The sequence below is a fragment of the Arachis duranensis genome, chromosome 5 (assembly GCF_000817695.3).
Source record: "Arachis duranensis cultivar V14167 chromosome 5, aradu.V14167.gnm2.J7QH, whole genome shotgun sequence".
Taxonomy (NCBI): Eukaryota; Viridiplantae; Streptophyta; class Magnoliopsida; order Fabales; family Fabaceae; genus Arachis; species Arachis duranensis.
The window spans coordinates 12,487,822-12,498,004 of NC_029776.3; the positions used below are offsets into that span (position 1 = coordinate 12,487,822).

General features: G+C 36.0%; 1 protein-coding gene across 1 annotated transcript; it reads left to right on the plus strand.

The window, feature by feature from the left end:
* The first annotated feature begins 2,605 nt into the window (after window positions 1-2,605).
* On the plus strand, window positions 2,606-9,585 carry LOC107488187 (kinesin-like protein KIN-UA). Its single transcript, XM_016108885.3, has 19 exons — window positions 2,606-2,954; window positions 3,082-3,182; window positions 3,305-3,427; window positions 3,781-3,966; window positions 4,121-4,342; window positions 4,465-4,621; window positions 5,061-5,210; window positions 5,570-5,658; window positions 5,841-6,044; window positions 6,304-6,417; window positions 6,787-6,909; window positions 7,003-7,134; window positions 7,522-7,657; window positions 7,757-7,849; window positions 8,035-8,160; window positions 8,265-8,390; window positions 8,533-8,676; window positions 8,822-8,950; window positions 9,033-9,585. The coding sequence occupies exons 1-19, from the start codon at window positions 2,714-2,716 to the stop codon at window positions 9,191-9,193; spliced, it is 2,757 nt and encodes a 918-aa protein (XP_015964371.1). The 5' UTR covers window positions 2,606-2,713; the 3' UTR covers window positions 9,194-9,585.
* Window positions 9,586-10,183: the final 598 nt, after the last annotated feature.

Consider the following 10,183-nt stretch of genomic DNA (forward strand, 5'->3'; position numbering starts at 1 on the left):
CTCTTCAGGCATACTCCGATGCTGATTGGGCTGGTGATCCAACTGATCGTCGTTCCACTACTGATTACTGTTTGTTTCTTGGCGACGCTCTCATTTCTTGGCGTGCTAAGAAGCAAACGTTCACTGCTCGCTCAAGCACAGAAGCTGAGTACCGTGCCCTCGCTAACACCACTGCTGAAGTTATCTCGGTTCGTTGGCTTCTCAAAGATCTGGGTGCTCCTCAGTCGTCTCCTACTGATGTTTTTTTGTGAGAACCGCAGTGCCATTCAGATTGCCCATAATGATGTATTTTATGAACGCACCAAACACATTGAGATTGATTGTCACTTTGTTCGGCAACGTATCCTTATTGATACTGTTCGTCTCATTACTGTTGGAACATTGGATCAGACTGCTGATATCTTCACGAAAGCTCATCACCCGATTCGTTTCTGGACTTTGTTATCCAAACTCAAGCTGGTATCCTTAGCTCCCACTTGAGTTTGAGGGGGGATGTTAGAGAATCATTAGAATCAATTAGTATCGTTTATATTGTATAACATATCTGTATATTAATTATAGGATTCTATGCCTTTATTACTTTGATTCATCTAGCATCTATAAATACCCCTTATATATTGTACCTTGAACCTCAAACTGAATAATACACAAAATATTTTCTTTAATTTTGTCTCTTGTTTCTATCGCATCGAAATTTCACAACAACAACTAATTTTTTGGTATTAAGTTTGTTTTATTCATTCAGTTTTAATATAGGATCAGAATTTTGAATTGTTCATGTGTAATTAGGTAGCATTTCAAATATCCAATACCAGATTATTATTATTTCTCTGAAAGTAATTAGTAAGTAGTAATAAGATGACACTAACTAGATGAGCGTCTTAATGAGACAATATACAACATTTGGAGAGATCCTTTAATTATGGTCTAAGATTTGCACTTGTCACCCATCATCCACCTAATTAATAATTATGTGTCCTCCATTTGAAGCAATATATTTCTAATTAATTAATTATTGGTTTGGTTCGTTTTGTTAAACTTTCTAGAAATGGAGTTAATTATTTAGAGTAACCTCATTCGTTTAAGAGGGACCTAGATGGATGTTATTATTTGTTGCTCTTCTGTTAAATCACACTTGATTTTTTTTGCCAATAAATTTAAATTAAGAGTTGATAGGGAAGAACAAGATGCAACCTCCGACAAGTTCCAAAAATGCTTAATTATCACCACCTCCACCTTTTCATTCGTATTCATTTATATTCCTTCTATGTTGGTGAGGCAAATTAATCACTTTCAGGAGACCTGCTTGTTCCATGCAGTAGTATACGTATCTTATTTGTAAGTTTTTGGCCATTAACTCCTCATTATAGATCCGTACGTAAGTACGTTACTATATACTGTACTATAGTAGCGTATTGAAGAAGTTGTTAATTACTAACTACTAACTACTAAGTAACAATTAAGATTCATTAGCAAATCTTAATTGGTAGTACTAATAATTAAGATTCCTTAAGAAATCTATATATTTCAATTGATATTTCAGTAAACTTGCCTTTGAAAAGAATAGAAAGTCGTACTTAATTAAAGTATTAGTATTTGCAAGCTCTCACAGTCACAACCGACACAGTTTCCAACCATGGGAATTGAATCACATAATAATTAAGTTGTTACTAACACAATGTCCAATCAATGGAAGGCTAATCTTCCTTCCCTCCAAGATTTATTCAATTTAAAAGGATCCATCCATATCTTTATTCACTACTTGCTACTTTTTTTAGTGAAAATTGTTAAGTCTGCACTCCCAAAAAAATAAAAAATAAAAAATAAAAACTCCAAACGTTAGTTTTTTGAAAAGCGCAATAATTTTAGAATTTCCAGGTTAATTCTTGATTTTTTAAAAAACATATTCGAAATGATTAGTAATGTTCGCTTGCCAACTAGATGGTATTGACTACTAACTGTACTGTGTAACTTAGATGATTAATATTAACTAAACGGTGAATAACCATATGTTATGGTAACTTTAAGAAGCCTCCGCAATATTCGAAAGCTCATGTAGAATTACTATGATTAATTTTAGGAATCTTGTATATTCTGCAATTTTGGAAGTATATTTGTGACATTAGTAACTTGAAATGGTCCACCTTTGGTGTTAGCTAGATAGTGAGACAATTGGACAAAACTCATACGGCAATAAAAAAGAAATGAAATCCATAAATTGCATGATATAAAGACTTAAAGACACAGAATGAAAATGCAACAGAATTCGTATAATCAAGTTAGATGGTAATAATAAAAGGGGAATGCTAGGAGACAATGATTTTATTGAATAATATAAATAACCACCAATTAAATAAAAATATATTATATTTTTAAATTAATTTTTTAAATTTTAATATTAAAATAAAAATGCAGGCAGCATTGGATTGGGGCGGTTGGGAAGGGGAGTTGAAATTGAATGCCGCCGGCCTACGCGAGACTATGAGGTGACCACCTGTTACTTTCCCATTCTGCCCATGCTTAAGGATCGCTAATTTGAATTACACAAGGGCATTTTGGGTACTCAAAAGAGTTGAAGAACTGGAAGAGAGATCTGGACCCCACGATTTCCACGACTAGTTCAGTAGTTCTAGACTTCTAGTTGGACCATCATTCTCCTACTTACACTCTCTCATTTTCAGTTTCAATTTCAGTTCCAACTTTCAACTCAGCAATGGCCACCTCCTCTGGTGGTGGTAGTGGTAGTGGCGGTGGCGGCACTTACAGTTACAGAAATGGCGCCACTCACTCTCACAAATCCTCTTCCAAGCTCGATACTCATACTCATAAGCCTCTCTCACTCAATTCCAGTTCCAATTCTAGTTCTAAGAACCATGTCAAGTCAAAATCTTTGGGTCCTTCTTCCACCACCCAACGCCGCAACAGCACCACCTCCAAGGACCACCATCCTTCTGGTTAGTCTCTTCTCTCCGTGTGTGTGTGTGTGTGTGCGTGTGGCTAATTATCGTCAATTACGCCTTTAATTCCGCCATTTTACGATCACACTCACTTTTTGCTTTGGTCCTACATGGTTGGGTGAAGTTCCTGGAAGAGTTAGAGTGGCTGTTAGGTTGCGGCCGCGAAATGCAGAGGAATCTGTGGCAGATGCTGATTTTGCTGATTGTGTTGAATTACAGCCTGAGGTATACTAAACCAATTTGTTAACTTGCTCAAAACTGTTTCTTTGGAAATTAACGAATTGCCTCTGCCCGTATTTCTATACGGTTGTTGTACAATTAGTTATACTTGTCTAGCTATATTGCAGCTCAAAAGGTTAAAACTTCGGAAGAACAATTGGGATGCTGATACTTATGCATTTGATGAGGTGCTCACTGAATTCGCATCACAAAAACGTGTATATGAAGTTGTGGCCAGGCCTGTTGTGGAGGTGGGTTTTCATGACCTTGTTGCTTGTCTTTCAAACTTTGTTATTGTCTCACTTGTTTCCAGATGACATGTCAAGATGCATCAACAACTGGTTTCAGGATCTATGTTAGAAATTTAAGTGAAGAGATGTGGGTTAACTATGATTTCTCCCTTAGAATCTCCCTACATTGAAGCATTCATAATTATAGTTTTCTCATATGTCAAGTCAACCCTGAAGAGTTTTAAATTCCTTTTGGTCATGTATCTCATCACAGGGAGATGTGGAAGAGACTAACTGATTGTGGCATTTACGTTACTTATTGTATCCATGCTCTTGCTTTCCTTTTATTACATGTCTTACTTTGACATCTGCAGAGTGTACTAGATGGCTACAATGGGACAATCATGGCTTATGGACAGACTGGTACTGGTAAAACATACACTCTTGGACGACTAGGGGAGGAAGACACAGCTGCACGTGGAATAATGGTCCGCTCTATGGAGGATATTTTAGCAGATGTTTCTTTGGAAACTGATTCAGTTTCAGTCTCTTATTTGCAGGTAAATAGATTTAGTACATCTATCTAATTTGGCCCCACTTCAGTGTATAAAGTTAGCACGTCTATTTATTCAAATTTCTTAAAGCATTTGTTAATTTTCTAGCAAATGATTTCATGCTCAATGTAATAACATGTCTCTTACTGTCAATATTCAGCTTTACATGGAAAGTATACAAGATCTGCTTGATCCTGCTAATGATAACATAACCATTGTAGAAGATCCCAGAACTGGTGATGTTTCACTACCTGGAGCTAGCCTTGTTGAGATTAGGGACCAACAGAGTTTTGTAGAACTATTAAGATTAGGAGAGGTTCATCGCTTTGCTGCAAATACTAAATTAAATACTGAATCTTCTCGAAGTCATGCTATTCTGATGGTAAATGAATTCATGTATCTTATTTATGGTGTCATGTTCTTCATTCCTTGTGTCTTTCTGTATTTTTCAATGTTTCCATTTCTGTTATTACTGGAGGACTGAATATACCTCTGATTCACTAGGTGCATGTTAGGAGATCCATCAAGGGAAGAGACGCAGGTCATTCAAGTGAAAATGGCAATCATCCGCACTCGGTCAAATCATTAAAGCCACCTGTTGTCAGGAAGGGCAAGTTGGTTGTCGTTGATCTGGCTGGTTCGGAACGAATTGATAAGTCAGGTTAGTACATATAATAACGTGGACACTGTTTTCTCTCCATCCTCGTCTGTTTGTAGCAGGTTTGCTTTCAGGAGACTTCGTTTCTCTCCCATAGTTTTCTCCTTATTTGCTTTGAGGATATACAAACTTTTTCTAATTGGTTGGCTAATAGTTCTGTCTCCATACTCATGATAATAACGTATAATTTCCGACTCTGCTATTTTCTAGTTTTGTCATTTCATCATTGTTATGAAGATGATAAAAGGATATCAGGGTTGCAGTGCAAATGCTTGAAAAACAAATAGGGTTCCTGCCAAATTCAAAGTTGAATGTTAACTTTATGAACTTTAAGGATGATTAAATTTTCATATAACGTTGCCATGGATATATTACTCTGTTGTTTTACTTATTATAATATCCAAGCTGCTGACTGATGATGTTTCTATGAACTACTCAATAGGAAGTGAAGGGCATACACTAGAGGAAGCAAAGTCTATCAATCTGTCGTTGAGTGCATTGGGGAAGTGTATTAATGCACTTGCAGAGAATAGTGCACATGTGCCATTTCGTGACTCAAAGCTTACAAGATTGTTACGTGATTCATTTGGAGGTAATATGAAAGTGAATATAAGCTTTCTTTTAGCTTAGCTTGTCTAACATGAAGTATTGGAAACTTGTGTCAGTGACAAAATTCTCCATGTATGAAAAATTTTGCTTAACAAATAAAGGAGTAGATTTTGAATCTGTTCATAGAGAATACATTCTGAAGCTTGTATTTGCTTAGTAGATAAAGGAGTAGATTTTAGCTAAATGTATTTGAAGTCTCTGAGTCATTGTGATTAAAAGGAAATCTTGGGTTGGAAGATTTTACATTTTAGATAAATCTGTTCATTATAGATTAGCAATATTGTCAAGCATCTTTAGTTTTTGCCATGGCCCATGTGTCCTGACATCTAAAATGTTTTACAGGTACGGCAAGAACTTCGCTGGTCATTACCATTGGACCATCTCCAAAGCATAGGGGAGAGACTGCTAGTACTATAATGTTTGGACAGAGGGTGTGCTTGTCTATAGCTTGCATTACTTTCTCTTCCTCTATTTTTTAGATTGCCATGCCATTGGCTGATGATTGAAGCAGCTGAAATTTTCTATGTTCGTCATTCCATAGAATAAGATGTGATTGAGTGCCTTCTAATCACCATTTAAAGTGCTGATTGCTGAATATGTGTTCCTCTTGTAGGCTATGAAGGTGGAAAACATGGTGAAGTTGAAGGAAGAATTTGATTACAAAAGCTTAGCTAGAAGGCTAGATGTAGAATTAGACAAACTTATTATGGAACACGAAAGGCAACAGAAGGCATTTGAGGATGAGATTGAGAGGATGGCCACAGAAGCACAACATCGGTTATCCGAGGCTGAAAGGAACTACATTGATCTATTGGAGGTTGGTTAAATATATAAATTCTATTTAACTGTGTCATTTTGTTGCAGTTTATGTGAAAATGTTTGTTAGTCCTTTCATCCAAGAAATAAAACTTGACACATTCAATGAATCAGGCAATGCATCCATAGTATGTGGCTACTCTTTAAAATATGTTGTTGCATACATGGCTATGGTAACTTCTTGAAGTTCAATTTGCAAAATACTGATTTGATGTTGGTAATTGCCGTGATCTGTACTGATATACGTTTTTCTTTCTCAGAAGGAAAAATCAAAATATGAGAAAGACTATATGGACTCAATTAGGAAGCTTGAAGACCAGCTGGCAATGAATCAACGAAAGAATGAGGACTCTCATATTAAATCAAGAGCAGAGGTAGTTTATCATACTATATGCCTTTAGTTATTACAATGGGTGAAATTATTCTGCATAGTAGAGTAGGTCACATCCTCAGAGGACTTAAAAATGATATTTTTATTGCCAGCTAGTTAAAATTCCAGAACATTTCCAGCAAGCTTATGACTTCAAGTTTTTCTTTTATGTTTGGGTTATTTCCTCACAAATTTAATGACTGGAAATTGGAATGTTCTGGTGGAGCCAGATTAAAATTGCTAGTTTTGAAATTTGCAAACAATACAGCAGCTCAAGATTCAATAATAAAATATGCCAATTTAGTGATATCGGAGTTAGATCCAAAATGAACTTGATTGGTTACGCTCACTTGACTTATCCTACACTCCCAAGGTGTATTCTGAGGAGCTGGCTGATCTGAAAAAAATGCTTCAGAAAGAGACTCTTCTGAGGAAAGCTGCTGAAAGGGAAGTAAATCATCTGAAAATTCAAGTATCTGAACTTAAAATGTCAGAGGTACATTGTGCCCCCAATACATTTTTTTCCCCTTGCATGCCCTTTTGTCGTATTATTTCTATCAGTTTCACCTGCATATCTTTATTGTTATAGGCATCCAGAAAGTCAGAGATCTTGAAAGTTCATAAGATGTTAGAAGAGGAGGTACACCAAAAAGAGAAACTTGAAAGAGAAATAGCAATATTACAAAGTCAGTTGTTGCAGTTAAGTCTTGAATCCGATCAGGTAAGCTATATATCTAACCCCAAATGCACAGATGTGAGTTATTTGACTATTATCTTGGATGACCCTTTCTTCAGTATAATTTGTTACCTCTCCTGCTTGTCCTTTTGTAAAGCTTTTTGAATATTTCTTTTTGGTTACAGAATCTTTTAAATTAAGTAAATACTCAATTTCCAGTTCATTGTCATATCCAGTAATTCAGAGTGAAATGTTTGACCTCATTCCTAAAGCAGTTTTTTGGTAACAAAAGTTCAAGATAGTTGTTATTTTGTATTCATAAAGAAACATGCATTATTTTATCTTCACTTTTCTTAAGAGAAGGAAAAGATTTTTCATGCATGGCCATGTGCTGGAATCATTTATGTTGTCTCATTGGCATTTATTTTGTAGACAAGACATCAGTTTGAAAGGGATGGATTGGAAAAGGATGTGAGCAGTGTTGATTCTCTCACGTCCCAAGTTAAGCATCAGCAGCAGGCTTCAGGAAATGGAGAGAAGCCCTCAATAGCCAAGCTCTTTGAGCAAGGTCGTAATTATTATGTATTGCGGTTAATGGCAACTTAATACATATTTGATATATTAATATGTGAGGTTTAAGTTATTTATAAAATAAATATTCTTTCAGTGGGATTGCAGAAGATTTTGTCATTGCTTGAAGCAGAAGATGCTGATGTGCGAATTCATGCTGTGAAAGTTGTAGCAAATCTAGCTGCTGAAGGTATTTGTATACTTTATAGTTTATACTCACTTCTAGAAACTAGAAATTTAATTTGTAGCAAAAGGAGAAAAAGAAAAGGACTATGAGGCAACTGTACACAGTTTATCCTCACATATTTCTAGTGTTTGAACCTGTTACCTTAAAAGAAGTATCAATCTTAACAGCTATCAACCTTTATGTTACAGAAGCAAATCAGGGGAAGATTGTGGAAGCAGGTGGGCTCACATCCTTGCTTAGGCTGCTTCAGAGTTCTCAAGATGAAACCATACATAGAGTTGCTGCAGGTGCTATTGCGAATTTGGCAATGAATGGTAATCTTGTCCTTCCTCTACTTTCCAACTAGTAATATTAAAAATTCAACTTCTACTACTGAGATTTTCTTTCCACATTGCAATCTTGTTCTGCTTCTTAACAGAAACCAACCAAGAACTCATTATGTCCCAAGGGGGCATTAGTTTATTGTCGATGACAGCAGCCAGTGCTGAAGATCCTCAAACCCTTCGAATGGTTGCTGGAGCCATTGCTAATCTTTGTGGCAATGGTAAACTGCTAATCTTATTCTTGCAGCCATCTGCTTGTTCAAGATACAGTAGCATACAATCAATCATACTTCATTGGTTCCAATTTGATTCCCTTGAAACAATCACCTGCTGCCACTGACAAGTTTTGTGTCTGCATTTTAGATAAGTTGCAATCGAAACTAAGGGGCGAAGGTGGTATCAAGGCACTGCTGGGAATGGTCAGGTGTAGACATCCTGACGTACATGCACAGGTTGCTCGTGGAATAGCAAACTTTGCAAAGTGCGAGTCAAGAGCATCTAGTCTAGGTAAACTTACAGCTGGCTAACCCAGGCATATATTTTGATTGTGATGAACACAGACACGTTCATGAAAATGACACTTTTGCCTTGAAGATAGTCACTTGATCAATAATGCCTATTATTGTGTTAACAGTTTTTCCACAATGTACAGGGACAAAGAGTGCGAGATCTTTCCTCATTGAGGATGGTGCCCTTGCATGGATCGTGCAAAATGCTAACAACGAAGCCTCGTCAATTAGGCGCCATATTGAACTTGCATTATGCCACTTAGCACAACATGGTAAGTAGAGTACACTCTAAACTGAAAGCTAAAATTGCAATAGGTCATGTCGCTTAGACCCTTTGTTTGATGTGCATTCCAGAGGCAAATGCAAGAGACATGATTAATGGAGGTGCATTATGGGAGCTAGTTCGCATTTCGCGAGATTGTTCAAGAGAAGATATCAAAACTCTTGCACATAGAACACTAGTTTCTAGCCCCACTTTCCAAGCTGAAATGAGGCGTATGAGGATAAGTTACTGAAGAATTCTGCAGAATAAACCCAAGCGGGGTGAAAGTATACATAACAATAATTTGGATATAGTGCTCTAATCAAGCAGGAAAGCTTTCTTCAATGTTCAAGCTGAAATTTGAAACTAGCTAAAGTGAGCTCTTTTATGTGGTTGGTCCATCAAATGAATGGCCTTAATTTAATCAAGTCAACGTGGTGTTTAACTGTTTATATGGTTAGTTGCTTGTAGTTTTTGTCTAGCTTTGGGTATGTAAATTGATTTGTATATGAAATAGAGAGGGAAGGGTAGTGGTGCTTGACAATTTTGAATTTCTTCAAATGGCTCGGTGCTATTCATAACAAGATGAGTGTATTTGTTAATTAATGATGATTTGAATTGTTTCAACCAATTCTATTTGCTGAAGTGCGGACCCCATGAATGTTCATGATATATTTTTTTCCATAATCAGCGGCCCTAGCGAGTAGCAAAAGCCAATACCAGTGTGATTATTTGACTTAAGTATGTATGACAATAAAGTTTTATGTCCCTCTAACTTACTTGGGACTGAGAAAAGTTAAACGAAAGGTAGTCTTTTGGCTATTTATCATTATTATCCTAATTATTATTGGGTAATGATGTGTGCCTAGGGGCTGCGCCTTTTTTTAAGTTTATACAGTATCACTTACAATAAGACTTGCAACAATAAACGCAATTCAAATGCATTACCATTAGTCTGATCCTAATTGTAGCGGTTTAAATTGTGATGTGGAATTGTGGACGCTGCAAAATTCTGCAATAATTTAGATATTGAAAATTCATGTTATTATCAAAATTAAAAATATATTTTGAACATCTAATCTATCAAACCTAAGTTGTAATTTTCATTCTAATATACAAATTCTTGTTAGTTAACTAGATAGTTATTTTAAGGTGTTAAACATCTGTATCTCAATTAAATTTTGTAAACCAGTTAGTTAGTTAAACATAAATACAAATAAGGGAAATAGGTGCAAAATAAAAT